This window comes from Pituophis catenifer, unplaced genomic scaffold (genome assembly GCF_029215685.1).
Source record: "Pituophis catenifer annectens isolate HBS135680 unplaced genomic scaffold, rPitCat1.0.hap2 SCAF_2, whole genome shotgun sequence".
Classification (NCBI taxonomy): Eukaryota; Metazoa; Chordata; class Lepidosauria; order Squamata; family Colubridae; genus Pituophis; species Pituophis catenifer.
The window spans coordinates 38,920,811-38,944,097 of NW_027256882.1; the positions used below are offsets into that span (position 1 = coordinate 38,920,811).

At 42.6% G+C, this 23,287-nt stretch overlaps 1 protein-coding gene across 1 annotated transcript; it reads right to left on the bottom strand.

Moving 5' to 3' along the window:
• Nucleotides 1-509: 509 nt before the first annotated feature.
• TUBB (tubulin beta class I) lies at nt 510-22,160 on the bottom strand. The gene is made up of 4 exons (XM_070936670.1): nt 21,955-22,160; nt 6,332-6,440; nt 5,044-5,154; nt 510-3,270 (listed from the first exon to the last, which is right to left on the bottom strand). The coding sequence occupies exons 1-4, from the start codon at nt 22,009-22,011 to the stop codon at nt 2,213-2,215; spliced, it is 1,335 nt and encodes a 444-aa protein (XP_070792771.1). The 5' UTR covers nt 22,012-22,160; the 3' UTR covers nt 510-2,212.
• Between the last annotated feature and the right edge of the window lie 1,127 nt (nt 22,161-23,287).

Here is a 23,287-nt window from a genome sequence, read left to right on the forward strand (position 1 = left end):
AATTTACACTTCTGTAGCTGGTAACATGGTGGGGACGTGGTGGCTCAGATGCTGAGCTTGTCAAGCGAAAGGTCAGCTAGTTCAGCGATTCGAATCCCTAGTGCCGTGTTAACGGGGTGAGCTCCCATTACTTGTCCCAGCTTCTGCCAACCTAGCAGTTCAAAGCACGTATAAAATGCAAGTAGAAAAATAGGGACCACCTTTGGTGGGAAGATAAACAGCGTTCCGTGCACCTTTGGCGTTTAGTCATGCTGGCCACATGACCACGGAGACGTCTTCGGACAGTGCTGGCTCTTCAGCTTTGAAACAGAGATGAGCACCGCCCCCTAGAGTCAGGAACGACTAGCACACATGTGTGAGGGGAACCTTTACCTTTTTAGCTGGTAATATATTTTCCAGTCAGTCTTTGCTGATCAGATTTCCAGATCTAACCAGTTAGGAAATTTTTTAATGGATGAAATGAGGCTTTCCCCACAAGGTGAACGATCAGATTCACTCAACGCAAAGAAAACATTTTTAACAAAAACTTTTATTTGTTCACAGGACTTTTCAAATATGAACAGGGATTTTTTTTAGAAGAAAAAGCAAAGAAGGCAAAGGAGTGGAACAGGTGAGAAAAAAGTTGGATCAACAAGCAAGAGAAAAGCAGGACAGAGTCCACGCATCTTGGAGGTTGCCGAGTTGAGAAATACTGATATAAGGCAATCTTTCTAGGGGTAACCCATCTAGCCAAAAATACTCCATCTAGTATTTGGGGGCAAAGAGCGAATGTGCTTTATGCTCTTCCACTTAGCCACACTAACTAAATGGCCTCCCTATATTTGATGCTTGCTACCACTTACATACTACATTTGCAACAAGATGGCAAGTCATGTATTATTAAGTAAACCTGAAGCAAATATTTGAATAGGTAAAAAGATCCATCCCATCATGCATTGCCCCTTTGCACATCCTGGAACATTTGAACTTCCTTCATATTTCTTTTGGAGCAGACGTACCCCTCAACACATCTATCTCTACAGCTCTCCCTAAAACAAATTTAAATCATTAGAACTTAACATGGCACCTTCCCTCCTTCAGATTTAATAGAATTGCTTCTTTGAGCAGCAATCAAGAGATGTATCTTTTTTTTTACAAGCACCTAATTTGAATGAGGTGGAAGTGAGCTTCCTTTTTAGTGCATCTTATGCCCTCCTATGTGAAAATTCATTCTTAAAACATGCATGTACCTTTATGGTCCAAAACCGACACTGTCCCTTAGAAAGGCCTTTAGCTTTTCTGCCTTCATTACTAAGACAAGTCTCAAATGTTTAGGACAATTTGCAAATGGGACACTTCTTTGGAACGTGGGTGGAATTGTAATCAAAAGAAGAGAGGTTAGCAATGTTCAATTAATAATTCAACTAAGATTAGGAGTTAAGATTAAAGCTAAAGTCTGAACGAATGCCCACTTTAGGGAGCAAAATAGTACTTTGAGGCTAGGCTGTTTTTTTGTTTGTTTGTTTTAAGTTTTGGCAAGACCCGAAGCTGTGATAAATATCCTTAGATTTAGTCAAGAGATTTGAAACATGTCAACCCCGAGTGGAATAATCCGAGTGGGGTGGACAGATGGGATATGAACACTGATGAAAGAAAAAAGGAGCCAAATCCAACCCAGGCCAGGCAAGGATTTTTCCGTTACAGATATCAAAAGGACGAATGCCTTTAAGGCAAAGCCAGGAAGATGAAAAGGAGCATTTGGCAGAACAAGGAAGTGGTTCCATTTTAAAGGTATCGGGTTTCCCCCTAAAAATAAGTCTGCTCCAAACTGCCTTACTTCCTTGTCATAGCTGGAGACCCCTTGAAGCTGCAGTTTCACTTAAGTTGGCAATAAGAGATATTGAAGGTTGGGGAATAATAAATACAGTAAGAATTATAGGCAAGGAAGGAACTGCATATCTTTTCCCAGTGTCTCACACAGCCTCCCTTGACCTGATTTTACTGGGTACCTGCCACAACTTAAAAAAGAAAAAATGTACTACACATAAAAGCCAAGCCAACTTTAAACCATCATTAGAGGCTGCCCTGTAAGAAAAGTCTGAGAAAAGAGAGCTGACAGGTTAGGTTTTGAGAAGAAGGAGAAGGAAACAGAGGGTGGAGATGCAATTTTTTTAAAATTTTTATTTTGTGAGGACTTATTGAACAGGAGTCGAAAGGGCATGAGGTTTTAACCTCAAGCTTCTTCCTCCGCCTCTTCTCCAAAATCCTCCTCTTCCTCAGCCGTGGCATCCTGGTATTGTTGATATTCAGAGACGAGGTCATTCATGTTGCTCTCCGCTTCCGTGAACTCCATCTCGTCCATGCCCTCGCCTGTGTACCAATGCAGGAAAGCTTTACGGCGGAACATGGCTGTGAACTGCTCGGAGATGCGCTTGAAGAGCTCCTGGATGGCCGTGCTGTTGCCGATGAAGGTGACCGCCATTTTCAAGCCACGGGGAGGGATGTCGCACACGGCTGTCTTGACGTTGTTGGGGATCCATTCAACGAAGTAGCTGCTATTCTTGTTCTGCACGTTCAGCATCTGCTCGTCCACCTCCTTCATGGACATACGGCCTCGGAAGACGGCGGCCACCGTGAGGTAGCGTCCATGGCGGGGATCGCAGGCTGCCATCATGTTCTTGGCATCGAAAACTTGCTGTGTTAACTCGGGGACTGTTAGAGCCCGGTATTGTTGGCTGCCACGGCTGGTCAAGGGAGCGAAACCAGGCATGAAAAAGTGGAGCCGAGGGAACGGAACCATGTTTACAGCAAGCTTGCGGAGATCGGCGTTCAGCTGTCCGGGAAAGCGGAGACAGGTCGTGACACCACTCATGGTGGCAGAGACCAGGTGGTTAAGATCCCCGTAGGTTGGAGTGGTCAGCTTGAGGGTGCGGAAACAGATGTCGTAGAGGGCTTCGTTGTCGATGCAGTAGGTCTCATCTGTGTTCTCCACCAGCTGGTGGACGGAGAGGGTAGCATTGTAAGGCTCCACCACGGTATCTGAGACCTTGGGAGAGGGCACCACGCTGAAGGTATTCATGATACGGTCAGGGTACTCTTCACGGATCTTGCTGATCAGTAAGGTGCCCATTCCAGAACCGGTTCCACCCCCTAGAGAATGGGTCAGCTGGAATCCTTGCAGGCAGTCACAACTCTCGGCTTCCTTCCTCACAACATCTAGGACTGAATCCACCAGCTCGGCTCCTTCTGTGTAATGACCTTTGGCCCAGTTGTTACCAGCTCCACTCTGGCCTGAAAGGTACAGAAGAAGATGGGAGATAAAATCATTAAATTGGGTTAGGAAGCCACCTTTCCCTTTAGACTGCTAGCTGTACTTCTACTTTCCTGGCCTTTTCCCATCAGATTTATACAGATGATTTTCTTGAACGTGCAACCACTATTCTTCAAACTCACCATAGAAGGAACCTTCAAACTCTTCACACTCATAAGAGAAAACTTCCTAACAGTGAGGACAATGAACAGCCACTTATCTGAAATAGTATAGGTCAGGGGTCGGCAACCTTAAACACTCAGAGTCATTTGGACCCATTTCCGAAAGAAAACACCGGGAGCCACAAAACCCTTCCTGTGTCTGACTATTTCCTGAGCAGCCACAAAACTAGCATATGTAGTTGAATTAAACGTTCTGTTTTCTTCTGAAACTTTTCTTAACTGCCTATCTTTCTCTTAGAGGGGCTCTGGGTGATGACAATGCAACTGTCAGCACTTCAAGCTGCATTTACTCTAGTGCTGACATAAGAAGAAGTGGAGTCGTCTGGAAAGGGACGTTTGACTTTTTACCTACTTATTTTCCCTGGAGATAATATCCCCTAGGAGATGGGATGGGAGGGGGGAAATTCCTTTGAGCTGGAGCGGTAGATTAGGGGTAGAATGACTTGGAAGATGGCCAATGAGTGCAGGGGAGTGGGGAACGGAGTCAGGTTTTAGAATGTCATGCTTAATAAATAGGAGTTTTTCTTCAAAGACTTTGTTTGAAATGCAATTTATTTGAGACGACCTCAAAACCTGACAGCAACCTTTGTTTGGTTTATCATACCAGACTCGTCCACTGCAGATTCTAAGCCAGGGGTCTGCAACCTTAAACACTCAAAGAGCCATTTGGACCCGTTTCCCACAGAAAAGAAAACACTGGGAGCCACAAGACCTGGGTGGGCATGGCCAACTCAATGTCACTCACTTCCACCAGTAACATTAACCCCATAGCCACGCCTACCCAGCCGGTCATTAGGGCAGAGAAGCAGTTGTTAAAAAACACCGGGAAGCACAAAATCCTTTCGACATCTCTCCCTCCTCTATCTCTCTATGTCTCTCCCCCACATCTCTCTTTCTCTGCCCCGGCTGCTTCTCCATCCCCCACCGTTCCTCTTACCTTCTCACGCCAGCTGAGGAGTGACTGGGAAGGGAGGGCAAGGGGCGGGGCCAGCCAGTGGTGGGATCACACGATAGGGAGCCACAGCAGAGAGCCCAAAGAACCGTATGTGGATCTGGAGCCACAGACACCCACTCTAAGCCAAAGCTGACTGAGGAATTCTGGGAGTTGAAAGTCCACAAGTCTTAAAAGTTGCTTAGGTTGGAGACCCCTGTCCTAGCACATCTGGAGGGCACCAGCAGTTTAGGCATCAGTGAACTGCAATGGTCCCCTGAAAATTGGGTGGGCTTCAATTCCCAGAATCCTTTTTGTGCCAGCTCAGGAATTCTGGGAGTTGAAGTCCACACAAGCAGAGAGATCCAAAACCTGGAAGGCAAAAACCGAACATTCCAGAAGAAATAGCTATTCCAGCTTGCTCTGAAATCACTTATCTATTCTTGCCCCTCCCATTGTGTCAATGCTCTGCAAAGTCTTCTTCTCTTCCTTCTTCAATAGCAACATAAATTATCAAGACACATTCCCAATTTGACGAAAGACGCTGGTTGTTCAAACCTAATCTAGTCCTCCTATATTTTCCCCCATCAAATGTAGTTACAAGTAGTAAAAGGGTGCAGGGAAAGAGGTAAGATTCTTACCAAAAACAAAGTTATCTGGTCGAAATATCTGTCCAAAAGGTCCAGAACGCACGGAGTCCATAGTTCCTGGCTCTAAATCAACCAAGATGGCACGAGGGACATATTTGCCACCTAGAGAACGAAACAAAAAACAGGTGTAACAGAAAGTCCATTGCCATTGCAGTAGCAAACTAAGGTTCCTCTGATGAAAAACCAAATTACAGTTGAGTTCTAGCTATCAAGCATCTTGCTTTTGCCTAGTTGTTAAGATTTCAGAGGAGAGGCTGAGCGTTGGTAAGGCAGTCAATGAATTAAAGGATGTCAGACATTATCTATAGCAGGGATCTCCAAACATGGCAACTTTGTGGACTTCAACTCCCAGAATTCCACAGCCAACACAATATGGCTAGCTGAGGAACTCTGGGAGTTGAAGTGCAGAAGCTTTAAAGTTGCCAAGTTTGGAGATCCTCAATATATAGGATGGGAGGAAGTGAACACAGAAGCGGATATCAGAGGTACAAAAAAGAGGAAGAGAGAAAAAAAGAGGCATTTCCATATGGTATTAAAAATATTACAAAATAGTCATCTTTCCAATATTTGTTGGCATACACCTTTCTCAATCCAATTTATTAGACTATCTTTGTAGGGTAAAATGAGATTTAATCCTGAGCCAGGCCTTTTCATTTAATACAGGTAGTCCTCAAATTACAGCCGTAATGGAGCCCGCCCATTATGGTCACAGGTTCTACAACTAGTTTTATATCACATAATGGACCCAATTTAACAAACTTTTTGCAACAGTTGTTAAGTGAATAGGGCAGTCGTAAAGCAAATGCCATGGTCATTAAGCAAACCCAGGGTTTGCTATGGAGGCGTGGTTTTGCCAAAAATCGGAACTACCAAATTTTCAGCAAAACTGTCATAAAATGCAACCACACGACTATGAGATGCTGCAAAGTCTTAAATGCAGCTGTGTTGCCAAATGCAGTGGTCACGTCACCACAGGAAAGCCGAGTTTTGGATCTGGGTCATAAGTCCCCTTTTAACTCTTAGAAGCTTACTTTTAAGTTCATGAAACGAATATTGAAATTCTTAGCAAGCTCAGACTATAACTTCCTGCCCATATACTTATTTCTACATTCCTCTGATATTCAATTTTAATATACAAGGACATAATAGAAGGAAGGATTCTAGAGGAAACAATGAGGAAACTCCACAAGGGTTCATATTTATTTGTTGGAAAACATTTGGATCAAATAATGCCAATACAGTGAGGGACGAGGAAGAAGAGAAGGAGAGGAAGGCTTACCAGTGGCCTCATTGTAGTAAACACTGATGCGATCCAGTTGTAGATCACTGTCACCATGGTAGGTTCCAGTTGGGTCGATTCCATGTTCATCACTGATCACTTCCCAGAACTTCCAAAGATAAATAAAAAGAGAAAGATTTGGGTTAGGATGGGGGCAGGGGGAAGCTGTATATCCAGCAGCACATTCCAACTTATTTACAAAAGGAAGTATGATTTTTTTCCCCTCCCTTTCCAGGTTATATGCCAATTTTCCATTCTTAGACTAAGAGACATACATTCTTAGAACAATCTGTCAAGAAATTAATCTGCCCAACACTGAGAGACACACCCTTAAAAAGTCCCAAGTTTTCCCCAAACTTGGTAGTCTCTTCTGCGGTAGACTACAACTCCCCATATACCTCCCCCACAGCAACACCGGCTGAGGCTGATGGGTTTCTCCACAGAAATGTCATTATCTTAGAGAACCTCTCAACATTTTATACATCCTGTGCTACTAGCCAATTTATGAGCTGCTTAGTTCTATACAGGGCCCAAACATTTTGGACACAGAGTAAGGAAGCTGTGAAGAGATGCCATACATGTTTTCTATTCGGAAGACCCCCTTTAAATGCTTGATATCTATCTCCAGTATGAAAGAAGGAACAAAGTCCACAAAATCTCTACCCTAATTAGAAACTACCCCCCTCTTCCCTAATCTGGTGCCCAGCTGGGATGGGATCTCTAGTCAGCACAGTGCTATTGGTAAGGAATTCTGAGGATGATAAACCATCTGGAGAACAACAGACCATCAAAGAACCCCCAAGAGAGGTCTTCTTAGAGGATAGGGTGGGAGAAAATACAAGAATCTCTGGCACTGACACTGAACCAAATCATGTATTTTTGCATAGACCTAATTGGCTGCAGCACCTTTGAGCCTGAAGCTCTCCGTCCTCAAAGGCAAGATGAGTGAATTCAAGATATGGTTAGAATTCATTGCTATCCCTTTACAGTTCCAAGCTGGAATCTGGGCAGACTTCAGGGCTCCACTCCCATCCAGGCTTGGACATGCCATTATGGGGGAAAACAACATGAATGCAAGTGAGAAGGATTTATGCCAATTTCAAAAGGCCCAACCATCCTAAGGCACCAATGATCTTCACATTAATCACAGTCCCCCCCTTTTTTAAAGCAGCAACAAAACTTCCCTCTCAAAGGACAGAGGAGTTGACTAAGCAGCTGCAACAGACATACAAGCTCTGCTTTGTTCTCCTGAAGGCCAGGCTTCATAAAGTAGCTCTTAGCTGCAGTGTAATCATGTCTGTTAGCTTTCTCTCTCTCCCCCCCCCCAATCCATTTTACAGGTGCGGACTACATCTCCCAACATCCCCTCTTTAGAAAACAACTTTTCCTTGCTTATTCATCAGAGGGCTTCTTCCACCTCCTAGAAAAGGGGTCTCCAACCTTGGCAACTTTAAGACTTGTGGACTTCAACTCCCAGAATTCTTAATTCTTAAGACTCCATAAGTCTTAAAGTTGCCAAGGTTGGAGATCCCAGTACTAGAAGATCTGATGGACCTGCCAGAATTCCTAAGCAGGACCAAACCTTCAGTTTGAAATGGTCTCTTATCACTATCTCCTATGAAGTATATGAGCTGAGGTCCTTAAGAATGTCTTGAAGACTGCCCTTTTCTGCAGGGTGCTTTGTCATTAGCAAAAAGACTTCCCTAAATTAGCTTACAGCTTGTTTTCATTGATTCCGTTTGTTCTGCGTTGTTTTCACTGGAAAAAAAAATAATGCCTTCAATCTTAAGGAGGTATTCTGGGCAGAATTTCTCAATAGTTTGCATCTCAGCTTACAACAGGATTCAGGAGGATTCAAAGCTGATTTAGCTCCAAGTACCCAGAAGGCAGACTTGGAAGAGGCCCCAGCCTTTGGCTGATGCTAGAAAGGAAAAATGTGCGATTCTGAGGGCAGAAAATAAGTTGCCTTCACAAAATGGCTGCCATTTATATGGTGATCCATCACAAAACAATACAAATTGGCGCTTCTAGTGTTTTGAACCACATCTTCATCCATTTTAATCTTAGCCTCGCCCCATCCCCTTTCTTGGGGGAGAGGTCATGAGTCTTAGGAGCTATAGACATCTTATCTCTGGAGGGTGCCCTAATAACTCTTCTCTAAGCAGGCACATTTCATCGCCTGCCCCGGCCTACCATCAGCTAGGAGACTGGCGAAATTATTTATTATACATGTATATAGGCTGCATGGCATTCCTCAGCAAATAATATCGGACAGGGGCGTACAATTCACTGCCAAGTTTTGGCGGAAATTCCTAGAAAGGGTGGGTAGCAAGCAAGGATTGAGCTCAGCATTTCATCCCACTACCCAGGGGCATTAAATGAATGCTAATGCCTATACTCTATTTTTTGGTTATGATGGAGAAGATCTTCGTGGACGTCAGGCTGGGGAATACCAGCCTTAGAACAATCCTAAGAGATGACATATTTCAGAGAAGGGATGGTCTCTTAGGGCAGATTGCCCATCGAGTGTAATCTTCTCCCTTCAGAAACTGTATGGGCATTTCTAAGGAAGGTTTTAAGATTGTATAAGCTCTGCTCAACAGTCCAGGATTCTCACTCTTTCTGTCCTTTTTCCACAGCCTCGGCTCAAACAGGTTTGATTTACTAATCGGTTTCACCGCTTAGTAAAATAAATCCCAAACCTTCGAATATTCACCAACACTCACATATAATATTTCAGTCAATTAACCCAACTACAGCAATAAAACTAAATTGGCTAACGGTCCATCATAATGGGTGGTATGTTTCTTAGGAAGACGTGTTACAAGCCAGCTAGTTATTATTAGTTTAATGCAGTTAGTTATTAATTTAACGTTATGTTTGGCTTCGTATGTCGTGCAAGCCCAGCTCCAGTTTTTAATAAACCTGGCTTAACATGTACCATGATATGCTAAAGTTAGAAAGATTACATGAATGAATCCATATAACAGGTAATCCTCGACTTACAATCGTTCGTTTAGTGACCAAAGTTACAACAGCACTGAAAAGTAACTGACACTTTTACACTTATGACCATTGCAGCATCCCCATGGTCACATGATCAAAATTCAGATGCTTGGCAACTGACTCATATTTATGACGGTTACAGAGTCCCTGTGTCATGTGATGCCCTTTTGAGACCTTCTGACAAAGTCAATGGAAAAGCCAGATTCACTTAACTGTGGCAAGGAAGATTGTAAAATGGGGCAAAGTTCACTTTAACAAATGTCTCGCTTAACAGCAGAAATATTGGGGTTCCATGGTGGTCGTAAGTCAAGGACTACCAGGTAGAGAACAAGGAAGTGTCCTTCCTTTGGGCCATAGAGATTTTTTTTTTTTTTTGCTAGATGCCCACTATTATTTTTTTTTTTAAATGACAGCATTTATCTAACGCTAACCCCAAATAAATCACATTTTGGCTTAAGAGTCATTCCCCACGCCAGTCTACTTGTGCGCATTAAACCCACAATAAACACATTTCTTAACCTGGCAGGAAACATGCCCTTTAAATACCTCCTCTCTTTGGAGATTGGGAAGAGAGATGGTTCTCATTAGCTTACCAGCTTTTATTCCATAGACGGCTTTTATCTGTATCTCCGGAGATAAATTCTCTGCAAGGCATTGTTAATGTTTTGATTAACCCAAATACCCAAGGTCCACAGCAAGAGAAAGAAAGAGCAGAGTGATGAGGCATCTTATGAGACTGAAACAGGCCAACAGCCAGAATTTAATTTGATTTAATTTAATTAGTTCAATTTATATGCCGCTTCTATTTAAGAAGCTTCTCTTTAAGAGACAACCTCTGGAAATTACAGACTTGGAATTTATCATACATCTGTATGCCTGCTTTGATAGAATAGGGGATAATTAAAGAACTAAAAATACCCATTTCCAATTTAGTGCCTCTCTATTGGCTGGAAATTATAATTATAGCATGAAGAGAAAATAGTCTTGATGTTCCAATTCCCCCGAAGAGCGTGGGGAGAATCTAATTCTGCAACAATTCAACATCAATGGCAAAGATGGGTGTGTAGCTGACAAAAATGCTAACAATACAGAAGCATCTTCTAAGCATTGGACTGTTTTCCAATCCCACAATGAAATTGCAGGTTATTTGCAACTCATTTGCATTAAAGTGTAACGTATCTGTATTTGTGTGCTATTTCCTATATTGTATCCATAGATTAACTCATGGATTATTAAGGACTGTCTCATACTTCTCCTAAGTGTCCTGTCCTATCTATTTAAAGATGAGTCACCTCATCTAAGCTGGCTCTACTGGGGCAAAGTAGGGAGTGTAGAGCAAGAGTTGGCAATGACATATTAGCTAAACAATCAGCCACGCTGGTTGTGGGGTCCTTGATGCTCCTCAAGCTTGGTTGTTTTCTTGTAGATGTGTCACTACCCAACTATGATTAGATGGTATTACCTAGTGTCCGCTTAAGTGTAAAGCCCAGATTCCCTCACTTCTAAATTTTCTTTTAGGTAACACTAAAGCAATTGGATCCAAAAGGAAAAAGTTGCTGTTCATCATTTGTCCAGTTGTGTCCGACTGTCTCTAGAGCATGGTGCTTATCTCCATTTCTTGGCCAAGGGAGCCAGTGGTGAGGAAAAGAAACATTCCAAGCATTTTTCTAAAACTAGTAATGGTTGATTTAAAAGACACTGGGCCCCATGAACAGCCTCCATTCATCCCTGCCCTTATGTCCCTCGAAGGAACATTTTACAAAGACTTGGAAGGAAAGACACACTTTCTGGAGGGATTGTTTTTGCTTCTTGCATCTGAAAGGGCAAAGAATCATCCTGCAGCATCTGAAAGGCAAAACTTGCTTAATAATGTCCAGTGGAATGTCCTGTCTCTCGAGATGTCAAAACAGTCTTACAAGGTTCGTGCAAACTTTAACTTAACCTTGCAAAACAACATGGCTAACATGTTTTAGCCTGTAATTATTGACCTGTGCAAAATCTAGCTCCTTAATGAAGTACCTGCCCAGACAATCTTTTCAAAAAAAGATACGAATTTCAGACAATGCTATGGGGACCTTCCCAAGTCTGGTGTCTTCTAAGTGTACAGAAAAATCCATCGGTCCAGGAGACCAGCCTAAGCTTGAAGGCTTCCATACTAGTTCATAGCATGTCTTCAGACTCCAACCTACTTTCTCCACTCTTAATATATGCAAAGTTCCTCCTTATAAGAGCATACAAAGGGGCACAAAACCTCTTAGGATAGGAGTGTCAAACTCGCAGCCTGCAGGCCGGATGCGTCAAACGTTGGCCACGCCCACCTACTTTTTAGTGGAAGGGGGAAAAGTCACGATACATCACATGACGATGCAAGTTTGACACCCGTTTTAAGGCAGGGGACTCCAACCTTGGCAACTTTAAGACTTCTGGATTTTAAAATGGCTGGCTGATGACTTCTGGGAGTTGAAGTCCACAAGCCTTAAAATTGCCAACGTTGGAGTCCTGTCTTAGGGTTTGTAGACAATTTGGAATGTTCAGACCACGTTGATCCAATACTTTCTCAAAATGCCTGCCATGGTTGTGTCTATTCACAAAATGGCTGCCATAGCAAGCATCTTTGTCCCAAAACACCCATTTATCAGAAGGCAAACAGGTGAATTTGTTCCCCAGAACCCTTTGGAGATATTCTTCACTTTTTTTGCATTTCTGGACAGACAGACACATAATGTTTGCACTGTACTGTTTCCATCCAACATTTTTATTTTCTATAAATGTCCCTTGGGATGGTGTGATATACCAAAATCTTTTTGAAAATAAAGCTGCCAGAAACACTTGGTTGACAACCAATTAATTTTCATTAAAAGAATCCAGAGCATAAAATGCAGAACTAGCTGGGAGGAGGAAACATGTAGGCCCCAGCAGAAAGATTTATCGGCACTATAATGCTCTCAAGATATGCCTTGCTCTCTGGGCAGAAATTCCTCTTCCTCAAATAAATTGCTGTGTCCTTCTCTGAAATCACTTCATCCATGAAGCCAAACAGTAAAAGGAGGAAGTATTTAAGCAAATCCAGAAACCTTTGAACTACAGATTGTACAGAAGGGGTCAGTAAGCAAATCAATGAAGAAGTAAAAGCGGAAAATTCTATTAAAAGGCCACAAGCAAATCCAATGTGTTCCTTCCCACAAATTCTTAGAAGTCTCATAATCAAAAATCCTCCTTTAGAGATCCCCAACCCAATGTTTTTTTCAGATAAATGAGACTTTCAATTCCCCAAATTCAGGAAATTTGTCAATCCCCAAATGACAGACTGGTATAAAAGCTGCACTAATCTATCTATTCAGGAAAATGTAAGAAGAGATTCATACAAATGCAGCTCTAACCCAGTCCAGCTCCCTCTTAAGGAGATGGCACCTGTCTTCCTTCTCTCTAAATGTAAGGATTAATAAAACCAAGCTATCCCACAAAGTTTTTAAAGAATAAAAGATAAAGTCTCCTTCAATGTAAGTTGACTCTTGGCCATTTCATGAATATGCCCATGTAATTTTGTGGCTGACAATATAGAATTTTTTTACAATCAGTCCTTGACTTATGACCATTTATTTAGGAGCTGTTATGACAGCACTGAGAAAAGTGACTTAAAACTGGTTCTCGCACTTATGACCACTACAGTTACGTAATCAAAATTCAGGCACTTGCCAATATATTTATGGTGGTTGTAACATCCTGAGGTCACTTGTGACTTTTCCCAGGATTTCTGACAAGCCAAGACAATGGAGGAAGCAGGATTTGCTTAACAACCATATGATTTTTTTTTTTAAAAAAATGACCATACCACAATTTCATAAAATTAGGTGCCACTCACTTCAAGAGCCATAGTGGCGCAGTGGTTAGAATGCAGTATTGAAGGCTAACTCTGCCCACTGCCAGCAGTTCGATTCTGACTAGCTCTAGGTTAACTCAGGCTTCCATCCTTCCAAGGTCAGTAAAATGAGGACTCTTGATTGTTAGAGGCAATATACTGACTCTATAAACCTTAGAGAGGGCTGTAAAAGCACTATGGAGCGGTATATTATTTGAGGTTTTTTTCCCCCCAACTTTCTAATCTACTTAACAGGCCAGGAATTTATTAGGTTTATTATCTATGAATTCACTAAGTCTAGCCCCAATAATATTCCAACCCCAGGTAAGGTTAGATTTTTGAGACAATACAGGCAAGAGACAATCCAATCAACTATTCTTTTCTTTGCATGGGTCTTCCAAATTCTTGAAACTCGCATTACGCATACGTCATCTCTAGAGTAATGTCATGTTGGTTAATAGTTAACATAAATTACCAATGTGTGTAGACAATTATTCCTAGGAGAATTCAGTTATCTTGTGTGAATTATAAGTTAATTTTCATGTGTTCTTCCAATAATTATTTGGACCCAGAAAACTTCATCTTAGAGGTTCCCAAGTCCTCTCAGGCAAAGGGGGGACTGTGACAAAGGTCGAATTGTAACATGTAACAGAGTTGGAAGGGACCTTGGAGGTCATCTAGTCCAACCCCCTTCTCACACAGGAGACCTATACTAGGGTTTCAAACCGCCAAACCTTTCTAATTGACAAACTCAGTGTCTTAGCCTCTGAGCCATCTAGTCAGGACAAATGATCAGAAAATTGTCTTTTTCTATGACGTTAAAATGTGGGGATCCAAAGTATAAAGTGTTTTAGAATGGTAATTTAAGAGGTATGAGAGAAGAGTACATGTAGACCTCGATTTAAGACCATAATTGATCCCAAAATTTCAGCTGCTAAACATGACACTTGTTAAGTGAGTTTTGTCCCACTTAACATTTCTTGCCATGTTAAGTGAATCACAGAAATTGTAACACGGTTAAGTAAATCTGGCTTCTCCATTGACTGTATGTGACAGGTCACAAAAGTTGGATTGCCAGGGGTATGTGACATTTCCGGAAGACTGGAAGTGCATTATGGGCCATAAAGCACTTTTTCTGAGGAATTCTTAACTGCGAACCGTCATTACAGTATATACTCTTCAAGCAGACTTTACATCTCAAAACAGAGAGCTTGGAATAACGTGAAATGCTCCTCTTTGCAAAACCTAGCACTTACCTGGAAATTTGGAAAATGTGTGTGCTGCATCCATTAGTAATTCTTTTAAAACAGCCTCACATTTCCCTGGGATTATGCATGACAGCCTTTGCGATCACTTCTGGACATGGATACAGCTGCTTTAAAGAGCTGCACAAAGGAGCTAGACTCATAGCCCACTCCCCTTATTCCAAAAACACCATTTTGGAATCCAATCTAAGGCACCGTACAGCCTGGCACAATAACTTTCTTTCATTGACAGTGTTGCTATGGGAGCAGACAATCGAGACAGTTACAATGTGGTGAATAAGGCTAGTGATGGGGTTGACTGTGGCTACTACGCGGACAGCAATTCAAGACAGTATTTAGTACGGAAGTGCAACATTCATGGATCCAAGTTAAGAATGTACCAGAGAAGTTAGAAATATTTTTTTTTACCTTCAAAACGGGCCTGGTAGCTCAGCAGACTAAAAGCATTGTGATTAACACCAGCTGTCTGCAATTACTGTAAGTTCGAACCTCACCAGGCTCAAGGTTGACTCAGCCTTCCATCCTTTCTAAGGTAGGTAAATTGAGGACCCAGTTTGTGGGGGCAATAAGCTGACTTTGTATAAATATACAAAAGTATGAAGGCTATTGCTTAACGCATTGTAAGCCACCCTGAGTCTCCGGAGAAGGGCGGCATATAAATCAAAATTAAAATAAAAAACACAGTCTGTTGCAGGTGCATTTTGATGGTTTTCAGAAGTAGACGCTCCCAACCGGGAATCATTTACTGTCAGAAACTCCTTATCTGGTCCCAAAATGGTACAGTTCAGGAAGAAGTCTGGACAAAAACTGCAGGTCCAGAACGTTCCTATCTTGGATCAATGAATTCTGCATATCCTTAACATTCAGATGTCAGGTTTCGATATCGTCTCAAATAAAATAAATTGCATTTCCAAACAGATAGTCTTTGAAGAAATCTTTCATTTTATTAAGCATGACAATCTGCCCCCGATTGTGGCGTAGCCAACTCTGACTTCCTGACCCCAAACCCTCCCTTTCTGTTCCCCAAATCTCTGCGTCTCATTGGCCTTCTTCCAAATCACTCTCCCCATATCTACTACTTAAGCTCCCAGGAATGTCATCCCTCCCTCTCATCTCCTAGGGGATATTATCTTCAAAGAAAATAAGTATGTGAAATGTCAAGCGTCCTCTTGCCAGCTGCCCCCTCTTCTCCTTATGTCAGCACTAGAGTAAATGCAGGTTGAAGTGCTGACATCAGGGTTTTAGGTTACAGGCTTATCATTAACATTCTCTGCCAAAGTTTTCTTTTACTGTAAATCCTACATCTTCCCACTCCAGTTTACATTATTGTGTAGAGACTAAAAAAGGAACATTTTCAGATTTGCCATCCTGTATCATTAGGAAATACCCACAGTATCCCCACCATTGCTTTAAAGAGGTATCGTCAGGATCCATTGTGAACATTTTAAAATGAATAAGAAGTTTTTCATTGTGACCATTATCGTCATAATTATCCTCACTGCTACTAGTGTTTATCAACCTTGAACCTCTTTTGAGATGTGTGGATTTCAATTCCCGGGCTGGGGAATTCTGGGAGTTGAAGTCTACATGTCTTAAAGGTGCCAAGTCTGAGAAACACTGATTACTAGTACCACCAGGCCAAATCAATTCACTCCAGAATCTTTCCATTGATGATTTCCATTGAAATCCACCAATTTGGGTTAGGATGTAAATGTCTTTTCAATTTCTTGAAAAACTAAAGACTGCCAAGGGTGAATGACTGGACTATCTTTCATACTGGAAACCTGGATGTCCCCATTTCTAGCCCAGCATTTAACTTAAATTATTTATTTCAACTTCACACTGGCTCTTCATAACCTCCCACCAATTTTTTAAAAAGTTCAAGACGCTCAGAAGCCTATGAATAACACCCCCCCTTGTTTTCCTAGTTTCCAGTTCTTTGCAAGGAAATGAAATACCACTCTAAGTTCAGTTCCTAGTAGTCCTGAATAAAGGGGAGCATTTAGGTGGCCACTTCTCCTTCAGGTTCAAAATCCCATTTGGAGCTTGGCAAGTCAAATAAGTTAACAGAATATCAGAGTTGGAAGGGACCTTGGAGGTCTTCTAGTCCAACCTCCTGTTGAAGCAGGAGACCCTATACTATTCCAGACAAGTGGCAGTCCAATCTCTTTTTAAAAGCTTCCAGTGATGGAGCACCCACTTCTGGAGGCCAGTTGTTCCACTGGTTAATTGTTCTCACTGTTAGGAAATTTCTCCCGAGTTCTAGGTTGCTTCCCTCCTTGATTCATTTCCATCCATTGTTTCTTGTCTTGCCTTCTGTTGCAATAAGCTAATCTCACCCTATAGCCCCCAGAACTAGGAAAATGTAAAGTTGGGAGCAGCCAAAGGTAATCATGACTCTTACCCATGTTCTTCTCAGATTTTCTTTGGTCTAGTAACTTCCAAAGCAGTGGAGAAAGAAAGCTCAGAGTCAAACATGATAAATGGTGTTCCCCAAAGCATCAAAAAGGAATGTGCTCTTTTCATAGCGATGTGGGAAGAACAGAGTAGATACTTCCAAGAAGCAGACTTGGCTTCAAATGTCTTCCTTGTGGGTAGCTGAATCAATAGCCCATTTATAGTTATCCAGCTTCTAGCATAAGCCTGTCACTGGCAGGAGCAATGAATGAGGGGGTGTGGCCCACTGGCTGCATTTACATATATATACATATTAAGGATTATAATGAAATATAGCTTTCATTCATTGTAATGCTTATAACATTTTGCTCATGTATATTTATGTATGAATATATGCCCTGTAGGCATTTCTTTCTTTTTGTAGTTTTCTGTTAGGTTTTTCCCCCCTCCCCAATTTCTATATAACTTTTTATAAAGATTGTTTGTGTTCAATTAATAATTTTTTTTAAAAAAGTTTCTATTGGTTGTATACCGATTTTAAAAATCCTCATTCAGTTATATGAGCTTCAATTAGGAAGAATTGTGTGTTGTAGTTTTAGAAGCACAATTTTGCCTTCATAGGGATATATTCTCTCCTCCCTCCCCCGACAGATAATAATGGTATCATTTTTATAAGAAACGCAAGAGACATAACCCACAGATAAGTAAAGTTCCTTCGTAGTTTGTGGGCAAAGACTGCTGACAAAGCACAGAACAAAATTGTTGTAATCTGTGCCTAAGAGATGATTGCTTCCAATGGGCTTGTTCTTCCCACAATATTCTTCCCAATATAAATCACTTTGTCTTCAATTTCAGATGTTTTTACAGGCAGTATTTGAAGGGGGGGGGAAAAAACCTTGGCTCCCAGGCTCTCCTTACTTGCTGGCCAAACACACCCAAGGCATTGCAGATACATAAATTTTTAAATACACTAGTGGGGAGGAAGGTGGGGAATTGGGTCTAGCCCCACCCTGACTGCAGATCTAATCGGGGGAGACTGCATGCAGTGGTCCAAAAAAGCCAATGCAAACCATTGGAATGTGCATGGATTCCAAAGGTAGGAATTCTAGCGTTCCAGTGGGAAGATATTGTTCTAAAGTATCATGAGTGGGGATTCTTTTTTTTTCTTTCTTTTCTTTCAAAAATGCTGCTGCTCTTTATCTAATTGAGAAAGCCTGCAGCTCAGTTAGTCTGCTTTTAATTCATCAGGTGCCAGCAAAAAGCTGCAGACACACCCTCACGCATGCCGAAGTGGATGCGTATACCGCAACATAGGTCATGTAGAGGTGATCAGGGTGGGGCAGCTGGGAAGGAGCAGACACTGGATTAGTACCGATGGATCCCGGAATACCGTCTTAAAAGCTTACAACAGCCTTCTAGGAACAATGCAGCATTTTGGAAAATGAATAATGATCTTGATTTTGCTCCCCCCCCCCCAACATCAAATGCACCACAGAAGAGAGTGTACCAGAAAGAGAACAAAGCATATAGGTCCAGAAGCCAATTCTACACACTGTAGGATTCTGCTTTCTCATTGCATCGCTATCGTTTACCACAAACACAAGTGCAGGTGCTGGATTATTTTTACTACTCCTAAATCCACTGGCAATCCCCTATTCCATAATGTCTAAAATTATAGCATGATCTAGGTCAGGGGACAATCTCCAAGATAGGAAAGCCAATTTTAGCTCCTGCCCTAAGGATACAGGTGAATATTCCTCTCCAGTCTTTGGATGCAAGTAGCACAATGGAGAAAAAACTGACTACCATCACAATGGATATACCCCATTGTCTGCTTGGTACAATGTCCCAATGTTAAGGGGGGTGGGCTTAACATGTGGCAAAAACCCAGTTTCACTGAGGATGTGGAGTAGAGCATAACCAAGAAGCTTCTGAAGTGTAGGAACACACAACTGTTAAAAAGTTTGACCTTCTCAAAAAGGCTTTTTTCTCTGAAGGCCTGGCTGGGCATCCTTTCTGCCTTTTCAACATGGATGTAGAGCAGTTGGAAGGGATCTTGGAGGTTTGGAGTCCAACCCCTGGCTGAGGCAGGCAATCAGAATTTCTCACACATCCAGAGAGATTTAAGAAAGCAAGGATTTTTTTAAAAAGGTCGTTCTTTTTTTTTTTTAAAGTTTTTATGCTGCTTTCAGAAGCCCTTTGATGGTTCATCCCGTTTGAGTGTCCCACAGAAAGATGGAGGGCATCTACGCTGGGAGATGGGTGGGCACTGACTATCTGCCATTGTCTCTAGTTCTGATCTCCCAGTCTTTTTTAAAGCCTGCTAAACTGAAATGCAACTCAAGGTTTTTATTTTATTCCTTTCTACAGGCTAATTCAAGGGAGAGAGCAACTGGGACGATGTCAACAGCTTTGTGGAAGGCTTTTTTCCTATAATCGGGATTTACTGCACGTGAACCCCATAAAAAAGTTAAAATGTGTGCTGAATAAAAAGACCGATCTGCTATGTAAAATTTAACAGTTTCCCTGCGAAATCTCCACTTCAACCACACTGCTGCTAGAAAAACGCCTTGGTGCCATCTCCGCCCCCCACCGGGGCGTTGTTTCTCTCCCACCCACCCCTTTTTTTCCCTGCTTTGAGAGACCCACCCGGCCATTACAGCGGCCATTACACGCGCCCACAAAACCCCGTGTGTGCAGCTGCTGCTGCAGCCGGGCAGAAACGCGACCATTGGGGTTGGAAGGAGAGCTGGGCCAGATAGACAGGAAGAGGATGGAGGGAGGGAAGGAAGGAAGGAAGAAAGGAGGGAAAGAGTGAAAGGGAGAGAAAGAGAGAGACGCGAGCGCGCCCGGCGGCCATGTGCTTCCCCGACTGCAGACAAAGACGGCTTGAAATGGTGGGCGGGTTTTTTAAAAAAAAATGGTGGGGGAAGGAAGATTTGGCGCCAGTAATGGCATCCGTTCTGCAGTAGAGGAAGTCGATTTAAAAAAAAAAAAAACTATTGTACTGATCGAGCTTTGCAAGCCAAGCTTTCCCTCAACTTGGCGCCCCCACCAATACTGTCGACTCCAGCTCCCATCATCCACACCCACAAACACCCTCTCAAGCATGTTTGCCTATAAGGGACGAGGGAAAGAAGCCCAAGAGGTCTGAAAACTCGTTACAAGTTTTTTTTTTTTTTTTACACTAGGATTTCCCTTTCCAAAGCAACCTTTTCCCCCCCTTTTGTAACATTTTCAGGCCTCGGGGTTGCAACAAAATTACTGGAGGCCGCGGTTTTTTTTTTCTTTTCTTTTCTTTCTCCTGGCTTAATCCGAGGTTATTATACTAAAGAGGTGCAGCTCCCGCGGTTTGGTGCGGGATGGCGTTAAGGAGGATTTAATTTCAAGCCGGGATCTAAATGTCAAATAGGGACGTAGAAGCCACGGAGCCTCTAAACACTCCTAAATAAATATATTAAATATAAATAAATAAATTTAGGACCTTTCCTAAATTAAAAAAAAAGGGGGGGGAGGATTTCCCCCTAATTTAAATGCTGTTTTATTAAATCCTAACAAAAACGGGGTCTTGGTGGGAGAAAATATTCAAACTGAATTCCGTTTGTGGAGATTTTGGAAGTTTTATTTACGGAAATAAAAGGATTTGCTTTTTAAACGCGTTTCAAGGCATTTACACCTCTTTCAAAACATATCCGGAGGGGAGGGGCTAAATTTTAAAACGGGAAGAGCGCTTCGTGGGATTTACTCCCGAGTAAACCTACCCGGAGTTTGGTTTACACGCCTTGCAACCCCCAACCGTGCTTTACTACGGAAAGGGATTCAATTTAGTCTCCTAAATCGGTGAGCCGCGCCTCTTGGCCGAAAGCCCCTTTTGGATCCTTCTCTCCTTTTGCCTCGATCCCATCTCTAACGGATCAGGAAAGCGGGGTGGGGCTCGGATTAAAAAAAGGAGGGATCGACCGCGTGGACACAGTCGATCCCAAGGAATTTAAATCGGTTCAGAAGAAACCGGGATTCGCTAGTCGCAAAACACACACACACACACACACACACACACACACACACACACACAAAACCGATACGGCGTCGTTGGATTTAGACGGGGACGGGGGGTTTCGAACCCTGTGTTCGAATCCTCCCGTCTTTTTTTTTCTTCCTCCGGTTGAGTTCAATTTCAAGCCCACTTGACCCAGCTCTCTCTCTCTCTCTCTCTCTCTCTCTCTCTCTCTCTCTCTCTCTCTATATATATATATATATATATATATATATATATGTCGGCTACACACGCGCACACACAGCCGCCCTTCCCATCTCGGCGCTTTTGTTCTCGTTTTGTCACTCGATTCGGATCTCTTTCGAAATTGCACTTCCTTTCCTCGGCCGCTTTGGCGCTAGAATTTACAGCCTACGGCGGATTATATCTGGCGGGCATTTGACTCCCCCTCTCCTCCGCCCCCCTCCCCTCCCCTCCCCCCGACTAGAGTGGTGTCCACGGACAGTCCTCTGCCATTAAGGATCTTCTAATCCCATTCATTTCTAAATCACAGGATTAAAAGGGAAGGACGAACAAAGGCAAGGGCCCCTCGCTTTAGAAGGAAAATTAAGTTAAGATGGTTTTAGCGGGGGGGGGGAGAAGATAAGGGGGAGCCTCTTGTCCCCATCTTTTCTCCTCGGATAATGGCGTTAATCTAGAGGCGATCCCTTTATATACGGTACATATATTTATATGTGTATATATTTATTAGATATATATATAAAAAGGAAAGCACCGCTGTAACCGGGTTTGATAGCGATCACACCGGGTTTGTTTGGTTTTTTTTTTTTTTTTTTTTTGCAACGGCGATCGAACAAAAGGTTTGCCCCGCAGCCCTTATAAATTTCAAAATTTAACGCAGCCACGTGCTTCTCGCCGCGGGAGCACTTCCGTTTTGCCACCGTGGCAATGGATGAGAAGGAGCAGCATGGCAAAGCGTTTAAACCGAGCCGTTCCACCTCCCGCTGTTTTTCATCTTGGCTATATTATAAAGTTTAACGCTGGAACCCGCGTGGACTGGGGTGGGGGGGGGGAGGAAAGAGAGAAAAATTGCCATCCTCACCTTTGCTCCGATCTGGTTACCACATTGCCCAGCTTGAATGTGTACGATTTCCCTCATTTTGCTTCTTAGTGCCTCGCCCGCACTTCTGGTGTTAATATATATATATAAAAAAGATTGCGCTAGCCGGACGCCGCTGCTCCTTTAAGTATATTATAGAACGTTGCGGAGCTCAAGGTTCTCTTCTCCGAACGCGGCGGCAACAGCGAAACGTTCTAAGGAAGGTAGCCTGCGGAGAACCAGACAAAGCTTTTATAAACTGGCGGTCGGCTCGCGCTCTGATTGGTCGAAAGGGATCAGGAGCGCGCGCTGATAGGGCGGAGGGGGGGCCCGAAGGAGCCACGTGGTAAAAAAAGGGAGGGGGGAGAAGGCAGAGTTGGGGTGTGGTCGGTGACAGGAGGGAGTCGGGGAGAAAAATGCGATTTTTTCCTCCCTTTTCTTTTTGTGGCGGTGATAAAATGGGAAGGGGCGTTGGAAGGCTTGTCTAATGGGCGAGAAATGATAAAAAAAACAAAAAACAGCATCGTGCGTCCTCCGCATTACAGTAATACGCCACGAGATCTCGTCCGCTTTTGTGTTACGTTTCAATGGGTGATTCTTTCCGCCCTCTGTTTTAAAGAGTTTCGGCCATAATATGAGTGCAAAACGCATTTGCTGTAATGACTGCATTTTTAAAAGGCTTCGTGGTCTCTCAAAATGCCTAGCTAGCGAAATGCCCTTCCTTTGTGGCGTGTTGCTTATACCTATCAGGAATAGGGAGGGGTCTTTTCAGCGTTTGAAAACGGAGGTGGCAGAAAGAATATAGTTGGATGGTGGGTCCCCCCAATCAAAGTATTTATTTAACCTGCAAAAATGCATTATTCCTTGGTACTAAGGGTTACCATGAAAGATTAGGAGTTAACCTCTTTATACAATGATCTTATTCCTGGCTTTACCTAATTTCTTATTTTCATGCTGTTTACCCTCTCTTTTGTATTACTGCTGTAAAGTTGGGCTTAATGCAGTAGTGTAGAGTACTAAAGTACTCTAATTTTCTACAGTGTGGTCCTAGGACCCACCCACCCCTCTGCCATCAAAAGTATTTGCCAGCCAATGTTGAAAAAATAATATATTAAAATCCCATCAAACAATCCTGAGATGCAGTTGTGACTGTGAATGTGTCAATGTTAATTTTAGACAGGAAATATTTATAAATATCACCCTTACCGACAAAAGGCTCTAAGGCTCTTTACCCATAATCTTTAAAAATGAGCAGGAGCCCTGAGAGAAAAAAAAGTGTTAAGAAATTGGTTTTGGGGTAGCAGGATAATATTTAGCTAGGTGCCACTTATGGTGA

Excerpts from the sequence above, each read along its gene's own strand:
- TUBB (XM_070936670.1), bottom strand. The coding sequence starts at position 22,011 with ATGAGGGAAATCGTACACATTCAAGCTGGGCAATGTGGTAACCAGATC. Across the intron at positions 6,441-21,954 it reads GTAACCAGATCGGAGCAAAG|TTCTGGGAAGTGATCAGTGA; the intron begins GTGAGGATGGCA and ends TATCTTTGGAAG. Across the intron at positions 3,271-5,043 it reads ACCAGATAACTTTGTTTTTG|GCCAGAGTGGAGCTGGTAAC; the intron begins GTAAGAATCTTA and ends TGTACCTTTCAG.